At 41.4% G+C, this 21,536-nt stretch overlaps 1 protein-coding gene across 1 annotated transcript in view; it reads right to left on the reverse strand.

Annotated features, from left to right (window-relative positions):
• Positions 1-6,426: 6,426 nt before the first annotated feature.
• The window catches only part of nphp4 (nephronophthisis 4), a 522,237-nt gene continuing 507,127 nt past the window's right edge, over positions 6,427-21,536 (reverse strand). Inside the window, exons 29-30 of the mRNA XM_060932193.1 lie at positions 19,765-19,908; positions 6,427-6,903 (exon numbers count right to left, since the gene is read on the reverse strand). Coding sequence (XP_060788176.1) covers positions 6,763-6,903; positions 19,765-19,908 — 285 coding nt within the window. The 3' untranslated portion in view covers positions 6,427-6,762. The remainder of the gene's footprint in view (positions 6,904-19,764; positions 19,909-21,536) is intronic.

Below are 21,536 nucleotides of genomic sequence, written 5' to 3' on the forward strand. Positions count from 1 at the left end.
GCGCAAAAAAAGGAGAAGAGAGAAGAAGAAATTATACTATACTGTGTTTTTTACCCGTTTTCAGGCTCAGGCATCAATATATGTTACCAGGGTTGTGGGTTTTTTTTATGCCAATTTGAACCAGTTTTGAAACAACAGATTAGAAATGTGTGTATGCCACAGACAACTTGTTTCCAAAGTAAATAATTAGAAAAAGATGATAAAAATACTACCTTTTAAAAATGGCTAGATCTTTTAAGCTAGCTTTAGAAATTTTGTTGAGACAAAATGCAGCATTTCTTACGTTATACTGTATGGTGCTAAGAGTCCGAATGGAAGAAGAAACCTTTATTTGTCACGTGCACACTTCAAGCACAGTGAGATTCATCCTCTGCATTTAACCCATCTGAAGCAGTGAACACATGCACACACAGAGCAGTGGGCAGCCACACTAGAGCACCCGGGAGCAGTCAGGGGTTAGGTACCTTGCTCAAGGGCACTTCAGCCCAAGGCCGCCCCATGTTAACCTAACTGCATGTCTTTGGACTGTGGGGGAAACCCACACAGACACGGGGAGAACATGCAAACTCCACACAGAAAGGCCCCCGTCAGCCACTGGGCTCGAACCCAGAATCTTCTTGCTGTGAGGCAACAGTGCTAACCAATACACCATCGTGCCACCCACAAACACTGTCATTAGAGACCTTCAGTGATTGTATTTTAGAATTATTGTAAATTGGAACCCTGCTTTTTCTGCTGTATTGAAAATGTATCATATTGAGACTCAACTGTATTGTACTGAATTTGAATTTGGTGTATTTGTACATCCCTACCAGAAACCTACAGACCATTTCAATGAGGTAAACAATAACAGTAACAAATAGAAAAGTTACAGCACATTTCCCTTCCTGAAGCATTTTGATTGGCACTATTTTCAACGTAACTTTACCCCCAGCTTTAAGCCCAACTCCACCCACTCAATATCAAAGTCCTTCCCGTGCCAGGACCTGGTCTTCCCAGGCAGTCTCCCATCCCAGTACTAAACAGGCCCTTAAAGTGCATATCACGGGTAAATTCAGGAGCAAGATCAATGTAATTCTCCTATTTTATATTAAACTTTGGTCAAATATCTGTCACATTTTGCATTTTGTGCAATTTTTTTTACCTTGCGCAAAACCAGAAAAATTCAGTTGAAATCAAGCCATTTGAGGCGAATTGGTCCGCATCTGAAAAAAATTGGCATTTGGATTTCCTGGCAAACATTGATTTTTGTGTCGTTATGTGCGGGACGCCTCCCTCTGAATCCTACGTCAGCGCTGGTTTGTTTATGAGAAAACAACCGTATTATTTACATCCCCGGTGTTGTCTCCGTCATCTTCACTACTTGTATCATCATCAAATCCAAACAGATGAAGCCCCAATTCTGACATCTCATTATATTCTTCATCTAAAGGTGAAGTAACATTGCGCTCAGGTGACAATTCCATATTTCAATGCAAAATCGCTAGCTGCTAAACTTGGTCTACACAGGCTGTGCACTGAAACCGTGCAAGCTCGCACAGCCTGCTGGTGCTTCCGCAGGTGACGTCACGAATATGGCTCCAGACTCCCTTGGGATTTTTCCAGACGCGTTTTGTTATTTTATTTTTTTTCTGCTGTAGACAGATGGCCTTGTGCAAAATTACCCTTCTGGATAAGTGTGTAAAGGGGCATACAGTGAGGCAAAAAAGTATTTAGTCAGCCACCAATTGTGCAAGTTCTCCCACTTAAAAAGATGAGAGAGGCCTGTAATTTTCATCATAGGTACACTTCAACTATGAGAGACAGAATGGGGGGAAAGAATCCAGGAAATCACATTGTAGGATTTTTAATGAATTAATTGGTAAATTCCTCGGTAAAATAAGTATTTGGTCACCTACAAACAAGCAAGATTTCTGGCTCTCACAGACCTGTAACAACTTCTTTAAGAGGCTCCTCTGTCCTCCACTCGTTACCTGTATTAATGGCACCTGTTTGAACTCGTTATCAGTATAAAAGACACCTGTCCACAACCTCAAACAGTCACACTCCAAACTCCACTATGGCCAAGACCAAAGAGCTGTCAAAGGACACCAGAAACAAAATTGTAGACCTGCACCAGGCTGGGAAGACTGAATCTGCAATAGGTAAGCAGCTTGGTGTGAAGAAATCAACTGTGGGAGCAATTATTAGAAAATGGAAGACATACAAGACCACTGATAATCTCCCTTGATCTGGGGCTCCACGCAAGATCTCACCCCGTGGGGTCAAAATGATCACAAGAACGGTGAGCAAAAATCCCAGAGCCACACGGGGGGACCTAATGAATGACCTGCAGAGAGCTGGGACCAAAGTAACAAAGGCTACCATCAGTAACACACTACGCCACCAGGGACTCAAATCCTGCAGTGCCAGATGTGTCCCCCTGCTTAAGCCAGTACATGTCCAGGCCTGTCTGAAGTTTGCTAGAGAGCATTTGGATGATCCAGAAGAGGATTGGGAGAATGTCATATGGTCAGATGAAACCAAAATAGAACTTTTTGGTAAAAACTCAACTTGTCGTGTTTGGAGGAGAAAGAATGCTGAGTTGCATCCAAAGAACACCATACCTACTGTGAAGCATGGGGGTGGAAACATCATGCTTTGGGGCTGTTTTTCTGCAAAGGGACCAGGACGACTGATCCGTGTAAAGGAAATAATTAATGGGGCCATGTGTCATGAGATTTTGAGTGAAAACCTCCTTCCATCAGCAAGGGCATTGAAGATGAAACTTGGCTGGGTCTTTCAGCATGACAATGATCCCAAACACACCGCCCAGGCAACGAAGGAGCGGCTTTGTAAGAAGCATTTCAAGGTCCTGGAGTGGCCTAGCCAGTCTCCAGATCTCAACCCCATAGAAAATCTTTGGAGGGAGTTGAAAGTCCGTGTTACCTAGCGACAGCCCCAAAACATCACTGCTCTAGAGGAGATCTGCATGGAGGAATGGGCCAAAATACCAGCAACAGTGTGTGAAAACCTTGTGAAGACTTACAGAAAACGTTTGACCTCTGTCATTGCTAACAAAGGGTATATAACAAAGTATTGAGATGAACTTTTGTTATTGACCAAATACTTATTTTCCACCATAATTTGCAAATAAATTATTTAAAAATCAGACAATGTGATTTTCTGGATTTTTTTTTTCTCATTTTGTCTCTCATAGTTGAGGTATACCTATGATGAAAATTACAGGCCTCTCTCATCTTTTTAAGTGGGAGAGCTTGCACAATTAGTGACTGACTAAATACTTTTTTGCCCCACTGTACTTTCATATAAAAAAATCAAATAAAATTGGTCCAGGATATGCACTTTAAGGCACATTGGGCAGTGCTGATCTCCACTTCTATAGCCCCTAGCCTTTTGCCTATTATATAGCTAGGTTTACAGTGGGGGGGCTAGTCCCATGGTAACTGCAAGAGTTTGACTTCCCACTTGCATTTGTATTGCAGTGTGCCTTGCCAGATGGTAATATGTACCATGATGGTCTTTGGTATAACCTGACTATGAGTAGAACTTGTGATCTCCCAGTCAAGAGGCAGACACACTAACCACTAGGCCAACTCACAGCAACTCCACCCACTGCATAATGTTAAAAATATAATCGTAATAATCATCATCATCATCATAAAAAGTGGGCAAGGGGCTGAGGATGGGTGCAGAGATTGAGGGGGGCATTCAACTCCTGTGAATGATGAGCAGGTTTCACAGACTCCCACTCAATGGCGGGGCTGGGGAGGTGGGCTGCCAACCTCTGGCTACAGGGCATTAACTCTTTTTTTTTTTTTATAAAAATGTCATGATGTAGAGAAGCATCAACTGGTCGACTCCACATCAGCATTGGCCTTACAAGGTTCATGATGATTTTAAACAGTAATAGTTGGGTGAGAAATTGTTCACTTTGTGATAGAAGCATGAAATTTGGCACACTAGCTCAAGTTGATATGTATAATAATTCTAGATGTGGGGGCATTTCAAATTCGGCTTCTAAACCCTATGTGCAAACCCATGTGCAAAATCGGCCCAACATGAAAACGAGGCTAAATGAATTTTCTTTTGTTTCCAAGGTATTTTTATAAGATTGCTTACAAAAAATGACACATTGAATGTCTACCTCACAAATAGAGAATTTCTTGTTCTCAAAAATATCATGTGATTAGTCACATGACAAGTCACATGACGTAGGGATACAGTATTAAGTAAATAAAAAGGCTGCCAGAAGAACATGTTTGCAGTTCAAAGTTTTAGCTGTTAATATGGATTCATATGATCATGTGATATCAAAATATTGAAAAAATACCTCTCGTTATTACTGATTACAATCCCCGCCACAGAAGCATAATGCTGTACACTGCAATTAGCCTTCATACATTTACATCGACCTGAACACCCTTTCTTGCAACCACAATGAATCAAATGCCCCCATATCTAGAATTATTATATACTTGAGCTAGTGTGCCAAATTTCATGCTTCTATCACAAAATGAACAATTCCATTTTTGTTGTTGTTGTTGCTTAACAGCCAGACTATAAATGGTGTTTCGAAACATTTTCAAGCCATAAAATGCCGATACATTTTTATAAAAATGGCACCAGCATTGATGTTTTGCATCACGTTACAGTCATATTTAGTTTATAGCTCAAAAAAAAAAACACATTAAAGGGTGCAGTACCTTTTTAAATGTAAAACTGTCACAACAAAAAGACAAGCTTGCACGTTTTGAGTCTCCTGAAACAAGATATGCACAAAATATAAAAGCATCACAATAAATGATTGCTTGACATTAGCCAATCCTTTAAACAAGGATCAGACCTAAACTTTTACCTGAAGTGACCTGTTCTAATGTGCATCTTTACCTTGTTGGTTGGTTAAAGTTTGTCATAGTACGAATCCTTACAATTACTTTCTTACAGGTTGCAAATATTTGCATTTATATTGCGTATGGTGAAGCTTGAGCGAGTGAAATGCTGTCTAAATCGTACTCAGCATGATTCATAGCTGAGAACCAAGAGGAAGTTGTGAGTGCTGTACATGTATAGCTGGGTGAGTTACAGTAGCTAGCTAGCTGTGTTAGCTTTCTTCTTTGGCAAATGAATGCACAATATTACACTCTCGTTAAGGGTATGACACAGCTTGTACTGACCTCTGGGTTTAAGTGCCTTTTTATACAGTTTGTTGACTCATGTTGTACAACAATGTCCCTTTTAATTCTGCTTTTGAAGGAGAACTGAAGTAATTTTTAAACTTGCTTTATTTCTTAATTAACGTGTTATTCAAGTACATTTTCGGTTTTAGTAACCTTATATCGTGACTCGTATTGGCAACTAATTGTAATTAAATATTATACTTATCGGCCTATTCAGTTTTTAGCCGTGTTGAATTTAGTTCGTTTGGTCCACGGCAGGCGTCGCTTAACCACGCGATCTTCACAAGACCTGTGCAAGACTTCGAAACGTGACGTGTCAGCCAGGTGTTAGTGCAGCCATTTTGAAAACTGTTTTCCAAACGAAATATTGCACAAAAACGAGTTTAAATGACGATTACTGCCTACTTTTTTTTTTCAAACTTTCCTGATTGCTATCAAAACAAAACTTCCGGCTTGATTACGTCAGCATTCGAAAGAGGGCGTGCGCGTCTTTTGACAACGTTGGCAGATGTCGGTCACTTTGATTTCCGCTGTACGTTTTACTTCCGTCCTACGATGTCTCGCACAGGTCTCACCGAATCTCTTTTACGGCCATTGCTTTGACATATGGACTGATATATATTACATAGCATATTTCAAACACTCATAACTTGCTATAGCAGTGACAAAATAGCGATCAAAAATGCGTTCCTATATTTAATAAAATGAGATAAATAGAATTTTGATAATAAAAAGATTTGCCTTCAGTTCCCCTTTAAGTATGCATATACTGTGTGTGTGTGTGTGTGTGTGTGTGTGTTACAGATCCTGGAGTTAGTGGGTATCCAGGCATCTCACTTCACAGCAGCAGTCCATGCGTTTCACTGTGCTTTGTCTTTTGGAAATCAATACACTTTAATTTCTAGAAGCAAGTTTGTTCCTGGCCCAAGGGAACGTCCAACAGCTCAACAACACAGTCCTAATTTTAATTTGGATATCGTGTCATTAAATCAAGCTGCCAATCACATAAAAAGAGGTGCATGATGTATGGTTCTTTGCAACCAGATACAAACTTTACCAAATACAACTTTGTATTTTCAAAGAACATCAATGTCACTTGCTGAGCTTATGAATAATCATTTGAAAAGGTTTACTGGACAAAAAAAATCACTTGCTCTTCATATAATTCCCTATATCGGATGTCAGGGAAAAAAAAAAAATCAAACACCAAGGCTATAGAAGGCACAAAAGCTGTGAGGAACAGCCCTTCAGTTCCAGATTTCAATGTTTATTTAGGTTATATATGCTGAGGATTTCTATTCCATCTCTTTGTGTACGCACAAATCTTAAAGGTGTCATCCATATGCATTTGTCTTAAAAAAAATAATAAACAGACTTTTGTCTGTTTCTGTGTGTGGAAAATTAATGCATACATACAGCTGGGTTGAAGATCAGATGTACCTGATGTGCCTTGAGGAAATCTCTATCACAGTTCTATCAAAACTGAAGAATTTTCATTACAAAACAGATTATCAGTTCACAGAAGTTATGTTGATGATGATAATGTTGACGCAGCACAGCTTCATGTGCCAGTTTGTTCAGGTTATCTGTAGACAACTTTGACACAGTACGTCTCCTCGTTCTTATCCTCGAGGTCATTGATGAAGACAAGGATCTCCTCTGTACCGGCGCTCTGACTGGGAGCAAAACGTAGCCCGATGTTGTAGCTCGCACCTCCCTCAATCTGCATTCACAAATACAACCACACACAAGCACAATTTGATTATAAAGCAAAGCTTAAATATCACTAGTTATCGTTTACAGCTTTGGGTGATCTACTGATGGACTGTGGTCTGGATTTTTGCAGACCAAACTGAGGAAAAATAGTGGAAAATAGCTGATCAATGTCACTTATGGGGGGAAAAAAGGCTGAGAGACTTTTAAATATGAAACATCTTGGCTTCTGTAGCAGAGCCTCTGTTGTAGTTTATCCAACCACATGCATTTATGTAAATTATTTAGCTGAAGGCAGCTTGTTGGGCCACATAGAGCTAGACAGATCAGACAGGAAAGTTTTGACAATAACAGTATGTTAAAGATTCTGTTATAAATGTTAAAGAAATTATCAATCCTGTAATGGATCTCAGAGTAGAAGTGGGCATAAAAATATGTCTGTGAAGGTTCTCAGTCATCCAGGTCATCGTAAACCGTAGGTGCTAAAGAAGGCAACTGGACTACTAGACTTGCTTGAAATCCTTGAAGATGTTTCACCTCTCATCCGAAAGGCTTTTTCAGTTCTGTCTGGCTAGTGGGGAGTTCCAGGTATTTATCCTCTAGTGGACCAAAAGCAACCCTAAAGGCCTCTGCATGCTCTTGCGACAAGGCTTTCGCAGATAGCTTTTCGCAGACAGTTGTAATTTATCGTTGAGCGGGGAGTAATAGGCGTGCACGATGTTATTCACCGCCACAACGCAAGGGGGCGCGAAGTCGCGAAATCGCTAGGAGTAGTTGGTGGGTGTGATTAGTAGAGTGTTTATCCTCCGGTTACTTATAATGACTAGAACTGGAGTCGTATAGATGTACGTACTTCCTCGATCAACCGCTCTTCGTGCTGCTCCATCTTCGCTCGTGTTTTTAAAAATGGCGGTTGTGAAAACAAACCAAACCGGGAAAGTAGGGAAGCGGAAGTGCGTGTACAGCGGATGTAGAGTGGACCAATCAGAGCCCTCTTGTCTGCGACGCTGTCTGTGAGGCTGTCTGCAGTGGTCACAATTTTTGGGAGGTGCGCGCAGAGCGTCTGTGAAGGGGGGGGCTTCGCAGACGCCATCTGTGACGCCATCTGCGAGGACTGGGTTGTCAGCATAAATTGGCCTTTAGGAGAGCTGTTGAGGTCACATGGGTCATTGACCCTCTCAGTCATCCTGTAGGTTGTTAGGGTCACTGGAGGCCAGGTGTGAATGGTGTTAGCAGCCTAGCCTGTACATTGGGGAAATGAAACAATTGCTTCACAAGCACATGGCTCAGGCCAGGACTCAGCAGTCTATCTTCATCTCAATAACAAAGAACTCTCAATTCAGGACTACAATGTACATATTTTAGCTGGAGAAGACCAGTGGTTTGAAAGAGGAGTAAAAGAAGCCATCGTCATCAACCTGGAACGACCATCACTGAACAGAGGAGGTGGTCTGAGGCTACATCCACACGACAACGGCAACGAGATGTTATTTAAAAAAATATCGCGTCCAAATGGGCAACGATTAGTAAAATATCAGGTCCATATGGCAACGCAACGCTTGCTGAAAACGATGCAATACACATGCCACACCTCTAGGGGCGCTGTAAGACGGTCCCTTCGGAGACACCAGAACAATAGAAGAAGTAAGGACGCATGCGCATAAACTATTATGCGCGAGACTTCATATTAGCCACAAAGTCAGAAAAATCTGTTCGTAAAATTACATTATAATGACCAAATACAATGAAAAGTATTTTTCCAGTCTCACCTGTGAAAGGTAATCTCATGTGATCTCGTTTGGACGGTAAACCTGTTGGTACAGTTAAACGCAGCACATGAATGAGGCATCTTTATTCTCCGCTTTGACCTATCCAATATGGCGGCGAGGATGACGTATGATTCTACGTGGAAGGCGGCGTCTTTAATGGTCCGGAATAAATTGAATGCTACACGTTGATGGATTAATTTGTTGTTCTACGCCCTTTTTGAGGAATGCATTGTAGGACTTAAACCAACATCTGAAGAGGTGAGATCGCTCCTTTTTTTCCCTATTTTTGCTGGCGGGATTGACTCTGCCCTAAGGGCTATTTTCTCTCTCTCTCTCTCACTTTGCACCATTACACAATAAATATTCACAGTGAAAATATTTTGTAAGCGCGTTTCATGAACCAAGTTATAGGATTTGTTGACAACTCGCATCGAGTTCGTTACACTTCTACCCGGCGTGAAGCACTGACAGTCATGTGGTTGTGACATCATCGTAAACAAATCCGTTCTAGTCATCCAGACGACTTCGCAACAGCAACGTTGCCAGATCTTTCCACTCTGGAACCCGTTCTCAAAAAGATGGCGTTTTGAGCACCCAAAACGCCGGTGCCGTGTGGACGCCAGGCCTAAACGATAAGCAATTGTATCAGAGTCACCTGAATCCGTTGCCGTGTGGACAGGGCCTGAGACACCACTTATCAGCCACCTTCATTGCAGTCCTTGGCACACTTCTCAGAAAACTGAATACACATCCACACCAAGACTCAGCTGACTTCAACGACTCACATGATGGCAGTGAGAGCCAACGACCCACAGATTATCCTAACGACCCTTTAGGCTGCTCACACCGTTCACACCCGGCCTCCAGTGACCCTAACACCTACAGGATGATGGAAAGGGTCAACAACCCATGTGACCTCAATGGCTCTCCTTAGGTGGGGTTTACATTAGACTGTATCAGCGGATCATCAGATTAACGTTTTTAAAATGATTAGCGTGCACACAGCAACACCAATACACGATTCGCGTGCACACAGCAACACCAATACACGGATACGCTCGGCTCCGCAGGCATCCTGCGCTCCAAATCACTCCGCCCTGAACAGCGAGTGCCCTCTGGAGGGTGCGCACTCCGGCCCTGCGCAGCTCACAGAGCACGCAAGTATAGCGCACGAGCAGTGATTCGGGACTGAGCCGCTGTGTGTGTGATCCCATATTTTTATACTCTTTAATGAAAGGTGATACAAGGCGGAAGTCCGTGCCGTTTTTCAGCAGTCGCGTCACATGACCAACGCCAGCGAATCAGGAAGGTGGATGTCACAGTGACGTTGTCCAATGACGACGCCAGCTAGAGCTCAGCACAGCGTATCCGCGTATTCTCAATGTTTACACAGCACCGGACCAGACACGATCTAGATTGAATACGTGGACCCTGGCGGATTCCCGTTTCCCGGCATTTCCAGGCGTTTTAATGTAAACGGACAGTGCATCCGCGAAGAAAACGAGACAGATACGGTCTAATGTAAACTTGGCCTTAGGGTTGCTTTTGGTCCACTAGAGGATAAATACCTGTAACTCCCCACTAGTCAGACAGAACTGAAGAAGCCTTTCAGATGAGAGGTGAAACATCTTCAAGGATTTCAAGCAAGTCTAGTTGCTTTCTTTAGCACCTACGGTTTGTGAATAAAAATGATAAAGTCACACAAATGGGCAGCTTTTATTTATGTGGCCAGATGTGAAGGTCACAAGACAAAGGCCCTGTTTTCACTTGGATTTAAAATGTGTCTTGGGTGATCAAGTCACAAGTGGATAGGCAAGACAGATCACCGTTTACACCTGTGTTTATCATGTATCTCCAAGGTATCTAGCTGACCACTTGTGCTTCGATTTCATTACTTCCATTAGAAGGTCAAAGGGCCCTGCGTACAGTAATGTTAAAAATGTTTAACCTGCAACATACATTCATTATTTTCTTGCACTCCAACCATGTACATCAGTATGCCTCTCCTGTCACCCAAACAACCACCATGTCCACGTGCATTAATGATGTATTTTCCTGTTAGGTCCTTGTCAGGGATGCATCAGGAGGCATTCATGTATACACTACAAAAGATATGTGGTCAAATGCTTCCCAGACGACTTCAGCAAGTGGTTTGATTGACTGCGTCGCAAATGGATCCTGATGGTTACTTACACTTGTATTTAGTGCTGTCCACTTGTGACCTGATCATCCAAGATGCATTTTAAAACCAAGTGTAAACAGGGATAAAGAAAGGCCTCATTCATTAACATGGGACTGTGACATGCTTCTTGATATCATGCTTCAAAATATCGTGGGCAAGTACAATTGAAACAATAACTCAGAGTGGGCGGAGTTGGTCAAACATTCTGTGGGAGTGAGTTTGTGTGGGATTAAAAAACACAGTCATGCAAACAGCTCTATTTCAGATCCATGACACAAAGCAAGAGACAAAATGTGTCACGCCATGGGATTTTTGTACCAGATGCTCTGTTTACAGAATGCATAGAAATGGCATTGAAAAGCACACGATATTTTGCACCGTTTTCACTGACTGATCCAGTAACTATCAACTAATAATCACTCCAGTAGCACCACCACGGGATACATTTACCACTTTTAACATCATCCACGACTCTATTGGACTGAGGCTGGTTCTAGAGGACTTGAGACAGGGACTCGTTTTAAATGACTACCGTGTAGTTACTGTCCAGAACCGGAAATGAGTCAACACTCGACAGCGTCCATTCATTGTACATGTACTGACTGATTCCGAGTCCTGGTCTCCATGTTTTCAATGCTGCATATTCAGAGGTTAGAAAGAATAAAAACACATTTTATGACTGACTATCTTGTATCAACAACAGTTCTAGCTTTGTTGGTAACATTTTGTACAGGTTAAAGTCGGTCCCATGTCAGAAACAGCACATTAGCAACTAATATTCTGACATAATTGGCACAGTGCCAAAAATGAATTTGGCATGGTGCCAACCAATCAATGAGGCATCACATTAAATTACCTATAACTGTTTTGTAAATCCGGAGTAAAAGTAGTGTCATTCTGGTCCAAAAATACCCTTTAGACCTAGCTGAAACATCATGGACATTTTGAAGGCTTTCTGCCTGGAAAATGGACCAGTCAGATTTACAGCAAGTTCCCTCGGTCTGATTTCACTTTGGTTTGTATTTCCTGCATACGGAGGCTTGGTAGTGTAATGCAGCAGGTAGAACTCATCTCATCTCATCTCATTATCTCTAGCCGCTTTATCCTTCTACAGGGTCGCAGGCAAGCTGGAGCCTATCCCAGCTGACTACGGGCGAAAGGCGGGGTACACCCTGGACAAGTCGCCAGGTCATCACAGGGCTGACACATAGACGCAGACAACCATTCACACTCACATTCACACCTACGGTCAATTTAGAGTCACCAGTTAACCTAACCTGCATGTCTTTGGACTGTGGGGGAAACCGGAGCACCCGGAGGAAACCCACGCGGACACGGGGAGAACATGCAAACTCCACACAGAAAGGCCCTCGCCGGCCCCGGGGCTCGAACCCAGGACCTTCTTGCTGTGAGGCGACAGCGCTAACCACTACACCACCGTGCCGCCCCCAGGTAGAACTCATTCTCATCTCATCTCATTATCTCTAGCCGCTTTATCCTTCTACAGGGTCGCAGGCAAGCTGGAGCCTATCCCAGCTGACTACGGGCGAAAGGCGGGGTACACCCTGGACAAGTCGCCAGGTCATCACAGGGCTGACACATAGACACAGACAACCATTCACACCCACATTCACACCTACGGTCAATTTAGAGTCACCAGTTAACCTAACCTGCATGTCTTTGGACTGTGGGGGAAACCGGAGCACCCGGAGGAAACCCACGCGGACACGGGGAGAACATGCAAACTCCACACAGAAAGGCCCTCGCCGGCCCCGGGGCTCGAACCCAGGACCTTCTTGCTGTGAGGCGACAGCGCTAACCACTACACCACTGTGCCGCCCCCAGGTAGAACTCAAAATCCATAATCTAAGCATCTGGTATCAAAATCTGGCGGATTGACACATATAACCACTTCTCATGCTCTTATTTCTAGACATGAACTAATCATTATTATTCTATCCACATTCACTGGATATGAGCAATTGCACGTTCTGATTAGCTACTCTACTACTAGGCTATCAGCTCATATACTGCGAGTAGAGAAAAACTAAATGGCGGAGCATATTGCTGAACCAACCGAGGATGAAATAAAAACTCGACTCGAAAATGAAACCCCAAAAAATAAAAAAAAGCAACAAAATATGGAATAATAGTATTTGATGGTAAGAACATATCTTTTTTCATTTTTCAATAATAATAGTAATAATAATTATTATTATTATTTGTAGTATTATTATTATTATAGCATTTTCCACAAATTGCTGCTGTCATTTCGCTAGTCTGTTTACATTCTAAGCAGAAATGATTTTGTCAGACGTTTTGTATAAAGTTTTAATTTAGCAAATTTGCAAAAAGTAAAAATAACGAGAGTGCTCTGAGAGCACAATATCCCCGGCTGGCAACTATATCTATGCTATAAGTGCTTAATACACCCTCATGAAATTGTCGAAGTACAAGTTTGGTAATCAAGGGCCCTAACTCTGGGGAAATGTGACTGAATTGAACGGAATTGTAATATGCGCATTACCGACATATACTGTAGCAAGGCGTTTTGCAAAGTTTCGGAAAATTCCTGCAAAAATTGTGAGAGGAGTTGATTTCAGAAGACGAGCACACTTTCATGAAATTGTCAGAGTACAAGTTTGGAAATCAAGGGCCCAAACTCTGAAAAAATTAGACTGAATTGAACTAAATTGCAATATGTGTATTACCAACATATAACAAAGCCTTTTGCTAAGTTTCTTGGAATTCCTCCAAGAATTATAAGAGGAGTTCATTTTAGAAGACAAGCACACTCATGAAATTGTCAAAGTACAAGTTTGGAAATCAAGGGCCATAACTCTAGTAAAATGCGACTGAATTGAACAAAATTGCAATATGCGTATTACCAACATATAACAAAGAATCCTGTCAAGTTTCGTGAAATTCCTCCAAAAATTGTGAGAGGAGATGATTTCAGAAAGTGAGCACCCTTCCCAGGATGGACGGACGGACGGCCAGACATCGCCACGACATAATCCCCCTTCGGGCCTTTCAGCCAGCGGGGGATAAAAATGCTCTGTTTCTCAAAATCCAGTGAATGTGGATAGAATAAAACAGTTATTCCACTCTATCTTGTCGTATATGGCTTATAGCCGACTCAACGCTAACTTAAATGGTCAAGCGTGAAAAGCTGACTGTTGTTTTCCCATTCAGTCATGTTAGCTGCTTATCTGGACCTTTGTAAGTAAGAAATGTACTAGACATTCACACATTGTAGTTGTTTTAGAGATATTTCTAAAAGCCAACCCCCCATTCTCTCTCTGCATTATATCTCATGGCTGGCTGAGACATATTGCCCTGTACTCAGGATTTATACACTAATCTCCTCAAAACACACAGCAATATCGATTTTTTTTTTTTTGCAGCTCAGCAAATAGTTTATGATGACATGTTTTTTGCTCTTGAAAGGGAAAACAACAACAACAACAACTTAAAAAATGCAATAAATTTTCTGGAAGGGAATAAAACCAAAGTAGCGCTGACCAGTTGTAGAAATGGCTCTGGCTATTTCTTTCTTTATGAGTTTCACCATTTTTATTTGATGCATAAGCATGATTCATTTGTTTTGTGAACTGCTATCTGCACAGTATTTCACACTGCCCAGGAGTTTACACTCCGAGACACGGCGCACATACGCAGTCATGAGATTCGGTGAGTGCCTGAGCAAATCAGCGGAAGCAGTCAGTGATGAAATTAACATTCTCCCATTTGCAATATCCTTCCTGGAAGAAAGTAATGAGTTATCGTATCCTGACTCTATAGGCACTCGAGGTTATGAAAGATGTTCGGGTGACTTCTGTGAGCGGTGGAAAGGCTGATTGTAGTACACCGCTGCCTGTAAATGATGCTAAAGCAATTTATCAACAGTGCCTAATTAAAGTCTTGCATATAGCAGTTCATGCTCGAGGTGTCATCCTTTGCTCTGTAGGGAACAGGTATGGTGGTAATGCCCTGTTTTTTTTCCCCCAGATGATTCACACCTTCTCTCTGGAAAAAAAAAAAAAAACAACAACAACAACAACAAAGTGCCGTATCTCACTGGAGGAAAGGCAAGGGCCACACACATTCTTAAATAACGTTCTGTGTAATCTCTAAAGCTTTCAGAGTTTACAGGCTGACTCAATGGAGAAAAAAAAATGATAGAAGTTTAAACTTCAGCAATAACGCGACTTTCCTCGAGTCATTTGTCTGATCTACGTCCCCTGCTCCTTCCCTCACACTACCTTTATGAACGGCATGGTCCATTTTGTGCTGCTGGAAAGATAGCCACATCTTTTCCCATTTTCTTTCTTTATGAGATTCAGCAGTTTTATTTGACCCATAACATTGCTTGGGGACTTAATGTTTACAGAAGTGACAGTGCTGATATGATTGCACATTATGTGTGCGTCTTCCTAAACTTATAATGCTGAAATACAAATGCTATTAAAAAACAACAACTCCAGTTGACTTCTTGTCATCTACACTTATTCAAACTCAGCCACTGGACCACTGGATATACTCATGGGCAGTTGAACCACAGTCCAGTACTCACTTACTGATAGAAGAATGGGAAGGGAATATTGGTCATTATTCTATCCACATTCACTGGATATGAGCAATCACACACTCTGATTGGCTACTCTACTACTAGGCTATCAGCTCATTTACCATGTGTAGAGAAAAACAAAATGGCGAAGCGTGTTGCTGAATCACCTGAGGACGAAATAAAAACTCTACTCGAAAACAAAACCCCAAAAAATACAAAAAAAAAAAAGCAACAAAATATGGAATAAAAGTATTTGATGGTAAGAATGTATTTTTTTTTATTTTTCAAGAATTATTATCACATTTTTTCACAAATTGCTACTGTCATTACGCCGGTTTGCTTACATTCTTCATCTTGTAAATAGCATTAAAAGTCGATTAATTTTTTTAGACTGATTCAAAAGCTCAAAGAAGTTTGAAAATTACATGACTGAAATGTCCAAGGAAGAATTAATCAAATGTCTAAACCTATTGTATACCTCGGCACGACAGCAAGACGGTACTTTCTAAAAAAAAAAAAAACCACGAAAGTCGATTTGCGCAGCCATCGATAGGTTTTTCTAGGCGGAAATGATTTTATCAGATGTTTTGTATAAAGCTTTCATTTATTGAATTTGCAAAAGATAAAAATGCTCTGTGTCTCAAAATCCAGTGAATGTGGATAGAATAAAAGTGTTATTCCACTCAATCTCGTCGTACATGGCTTATTGTCAACTTATACGTGCCTTGTTGGCTATCAGCTCATGTACGACTCAATTTCGTGGAATAACTTAATTCTAGCAGTTCCAGTACTCCAACTTGCACACAGTGTTCCTGCTACAGTGCACAGTCTCAGCCCATAATCCTAACAGCATGTGAGATACACTGTATATTTCAGTGTGTAGCTAAAGCTATGTGAAAAGTTCTCAATGTGAAAATCAAATGAATCATCAGTAACAGCTTTATCCTGGTCATGGGGATCTGGAGCCTATTCTGGGAACACTGGGAGCAAGGATGGAGTACACCCTGGATGAGATGCCAGATCATCATAGGATAAAATGCACACACAGTATCGTAGAGGCAATCTCTCATAGCCAATCCACCTACTATAAGTTTTTAGGAGGTTGAAGGAAACTGAAGAACCCAGAGGAAACCCACGTGGACATGAAGAGAACATGCAGTATTCCACAAAAACACTTCCCTGAGCTCAGGAACAAACAAGGAACCATGGAGCTGTGAGGTGGGAATGCATGATTTTTACTGATCACTCAGACAAATGAGCTCAATGATGCACCTTGACAAGTTGTCAATCAAAAAACCCTAAGCCCTTTACTCAAGATGACATCCCAGGCTTTGACTCTTGACTTGTAAAAAAGCCAACTTTCTTGGGAAATAGGCAAGTAATAAACAAGGAGAGCTCGATGTCAAAGTCCTGTCAAGTCCTATATGTTGCGAATTTGTATGCCTGAGAAATAACCTTAAAATATACAGGAATGAAGTTGTTGAAGAAAAACTATTTCAGACATTTGACCTTCACCCTGATTGGATCAATTCCAAAATCTGATAAACTACTGGTTACTTTGACAATTCCAGAAAAATCCTACAAACGTTCAACCACACAATCTTGTGAAATTATTATGGATCGAAACAGACAGATGGAAAATACCGACCCGCTGAAAACATAATCCCTCCACCACCAAGCATCAGAGACATAAAAAACATCCTCTGTTTAAACTAAGCACTGCGAAAGTATTATTTTTCTGGATTTTCTCCAATTTTTAGAGAGAGAGAGAGAGAGAGAGAGAGAGAGAGAGAGAGAGAGAGATGGATAGAGTTGTGGTCAGAAGTTTACAGTACATACAGTGACATGAATGCCATCTTGGATATGAATGTCATGGCAATATTTGGGCTTTCGGTAATTTCTTTGAACTGTTCTTTTTCTGTGGCAGAATGATTAGACAGCATACAGTGGTGCTTGAAAGTTTGTGAACCCTTTAGAATTCACTATATTTCTGCATAAATATGACCTAAAACTTCATCAGATTTTCACACAAGTCCTAAAAGTAGATAAAGAGAACCCAGTTAAACAAATGAGACAAAAATATTATACTTGGTCATTTATTTACTTAGGAAAATGATCCAATATTACATATCTGTGAGTGGCAAAAGTATGTGAACCTTTGCTTTCAGGATCTGGTGTGACCCCCTTGTGCAGCAATAACTGCAACTAAACATTTCTGGTAACTGTTGATCAGTCCTGCAAACCGGCTTGGAGGAATTTCAGCCCATTCCTCCGTACAGAACAACTTCAACTCTGGGATGTTGGTGGGTTTCCTCACATGAACTGCTTACTTCAGGTCCTTCCACAACATTTCGATTGGATTAAGGTCAGGACTTTGACTTGGCCATTCCAAAACATTAACTTTATTCTTCTTTAACCATTCTTTGGTAGAACGACTTGCATGTTTAGCATTGTTGTCTTGCTGCATGACCCACCTTCTCTTGAGATTCAGTTCATGGACAGATGTCCTGACATTTTCCTTTAGAATTCACTGGTATAATTCAGAATTCATTGTTCCATCGATGATGGCAAGCCGTCCTGGCCCAGATGCAGCAAAACAGGCCCAAACCATGATACTACCACCACCATGTTTCACAGATGGGATAAGGTTCTTTTGCTGGAATGCAGTGTTTTCCTTTCTCCAAACATAATGCTCATTTAAACCAAAAAGTTCTATTTTGGTCTCATCTGTCCACAAAACATTTTTCCAATAGCCTTCTGGCTTCTCCACGAAATCTTTAGCAAACTGCAGACGAGCAGCAATGTTCTTTTTGGAGAGCAGTGGCTTTCTCTGTACAACCCTGCCATGCACACCATTGTTGTTCAGTGTTCTCCTGATGGTGGACTCATGAACATTAACATTAGCCAATGTGAGAGAGGCCTTCAGTTGCTTAGAAGTTACCCTGGGGTCCTTTGTGACCTCGCCAACTATTACATGCCTTGCTCCTGGAGTAAACTTTATTGGTCGACCACTCCTGGGGAGGGTAACAATGGTCTTGAATTTCCTCCATTTGTACACAATCTGTCTGACTGTGGATTGGTGGAGTCCAAACTCTTTAGAGATGGTTTTGTAACCTTTTCCAGCCTGATGAGCATCAACAACGCTTTTTCTGAGGCCCTCAGAAATCTCCTTTGTTCGTGCCATGATACACTTCCACAAACACGTGTTGTGAATATCAGACTTTGATAGATCCCTGTTCTTTAAATAAAACAGGGTGCCCACTCACACCTGATTGTCATCCCATTGATTGAAAACACCTGACTCTAATTTTACCTTCAAATTAACTGCTAATCCTAGAGGTTCACATACTTTTGCCACTCACAGATATGTAATATTGGATCATTTTCTTCAATAAATAAATGACCAAGTATAATAGTTTTGTCTCATTTGTTTAACTGGGTTCTCTTTATCTACTTTTAGGACTTGTGTGAAAATCTGATGAAGTTTTAGGTCATATTTATGCAGAAATGTAGAAAATTCTAAAGGGTTCACAAACTTTCAAGCACCGCTGTAGCTTTGGGACTAAAAGGCTGCTGGTTCGATTCCCTAGACTAGCTGAAATGCTGTTGAGCAAGGCACCTAACCCCCCACTGCTCCCCAGGCTGCTCTGGGTATGTTATAGATCACTCTGGATAAGAGCATCTGCTAAATGACATTAATGTAATATAATGATGAGAAATATTACATGACATTTCCTTTATTCAAGATATCTTCACTTGCTAAGATATCTCTTTTTTTTATCAGAATAAGAGATAATACAGACTACAATTTAAGAACAGGTTTTTGTCTCATTTTTTCTTGAAATTTGCCAGAGTTGCTTTATCAGAGTAGAGTGAAAAACTTTTGGGTGAGTTTTCTGAAGCTATCTGCTTTCAGGGAGAAATATATGCACTCTCCTTCAGTGTGTCCCTGAAGCTACAACCTAAAACACACACATAAGGTGTTTAGGCTAGAATGCCTGAATGTCCACAGCTTTCTGCACTGACAGCGACATGAGAGAGATGCAGGAGCGCCTCTATGTCATGACTGGTTGGATGCAGATGGTCCACATCATTTATTTTTGCTCTCATTTATAGAACCTTTGGCAGACAAAGAGCCCAGAGTTTCTCACCTCAGCACATTTTATTGACAGCTGGTAAAATGTGAAAACTTTGCCAAATATTACAGAATGTTCCGCCTTTACCTTTAACAAGCTGGTGGTTCATGGAAGAAATTTCCGAAGGATTCACTGTTTTAGATCCCAACAAAAGTGGGCTGAAAAATAAAACCCCTGAACACTAGGTTCTCTCATGCAAAGTGCTTTATCTAACCTGAAACTTTTCCTCTTTGAACTGTAGGAGGTCTGGATGGTCTGAGCACAGCCTGAATCTTCTTTTGGAAGGATAGGGATTGGTGAAGCTGATCTTCTTATTGCTGCCTCTTCCACCCCCTACAGGCACTTGGATCTCAAAGGCCTGCAGACGCAATACAACATACAAAATTATTGTTCACAATATTCTTTGTTAACGCACACTAGCTTCGAAAAAGGCTTGGTATTGAAAATCTGCAGGGTTTTTTTTCCCCTCACAGCGTTGCATTTTATAATATGTCATGTTTTCTGGCAGGCTGTAAAAAACAAGGGGAAACTATATAGATCTACATAATAGGAGAATAGAAAATGGGGTAGCCTGATGTCAAAGAAACAAATTAAATTGGAGCGGTTCACACAAAGCAAGTGGTAAGATTAATCTATCTATCTATCTATCTATCTATCTATCTATCTATCTATCTATCTATCTATCTATCTATCTATGTACACACACACACGATGCAATGTATATCAATGCATATTATATTGACACACGTGCTTTAGTGGGAAATATACCACTCGTATTTTTCATACGTGCTATATCCGAGAAATGGAAATCCAAGCCCGTGGCATAAATCTCTATTTTTTTCGTGGTCCAAATCCTGCGCTCTGATTGGCTGGCGAGCGGGTCCGTATCCTACGATACGGACCCCAGTTATGGCCCCCGGTTACGGACCTCTGGTGACTCGCTTGTTCACAACAACAACAAACATAGTAGCAATTTTTTATCAACATTTATCTTTTTTTTATAAGATTTATTTATAAGATTATCAAAAATTTTATACATTTTTGCCAGCATTTCTCAGGAGAATAGCATTAATTTTACAGCATGGATAGCGATAACGACAGTGTTCACAGCGAAAGCGAGTTTTACTACCCTGAGGAAGAAGAAATAAAAGAGAACATTTCAGGAGAAAGCTAAAAACCTCTAACTGTTGCTAACGCCGAGCAAAAACATGGCTGAATCCTGAATGACTCCTATTTGTATAAATAGGGGACTACATAGGCGGCAAAATGTAGTTTTTTTTCCTGCCAGGGAAGTGCACTTGTATACCGAGGAGGAAGCAATTTGCATTACAGCCGTGAATGAGGATTCAAAATGGCGGCTCGGCTCGGTTTTCCCTTTCGGGCGCTCTCGTTTTCTGTTAGAATTTGGTAAAGAAAAAAATAAATATATTATTTACCAACTTAAGGGGGCGGCACGGTGGTGTAGTGGTTAGCGCTGTCGCCTCACAGCAAGAAGGTCCTGGGTTCGAGCCCCGGGGCCGGCGAGGGCCTTTCTGTGTGGAGTTTGCATGTTCTCCCCGTGTCTGCGTGGGTTTCCTCCGGGTGCTCCGGTTTCCCCCACAGTCCAAAGACATGCAGGTTAGGTTAACTGGTGACTCTAAATTGACCGTAGGTGTGAATGTGGGTGTGAATGGTTGTCTGTGTCTATGTGTCAGCCCTGTGATGACCTGGCGACTTGTCCAGGGTGTACCCCGCCTTTCACCCGTAGTCAGCTGGGATAGGCTCCAGCTTGCCTGTGACCCTGTAGAAGGATAAAGCGGCTAGAGATAATGAGATGAGATGAGACCAACTTAAGGTCGATCCGTATGGGGCCTCACTCAGTACTTTCAAGACCTTGGTCACGGTATTTCACGATACGGACCTCCCAGCTGGTAAATAACATACATATATATATATATATATATATATATATATATATATATATATATATATATATATATATATATA

Source organism: Neoarius graeffei, chromosome 10, assembly GCF_027579695.1.
Source record: "Neoarius graeffei isolate fNeoGra1 chromosome 10, fNeoGra1.pri, whole genome shotgun sequence".
NCBI lineage: Eukaryota > Metazoa > Chordata > Actinopteri > Siluriformes > Ariidae > Neoarius > Neoarius graeffei.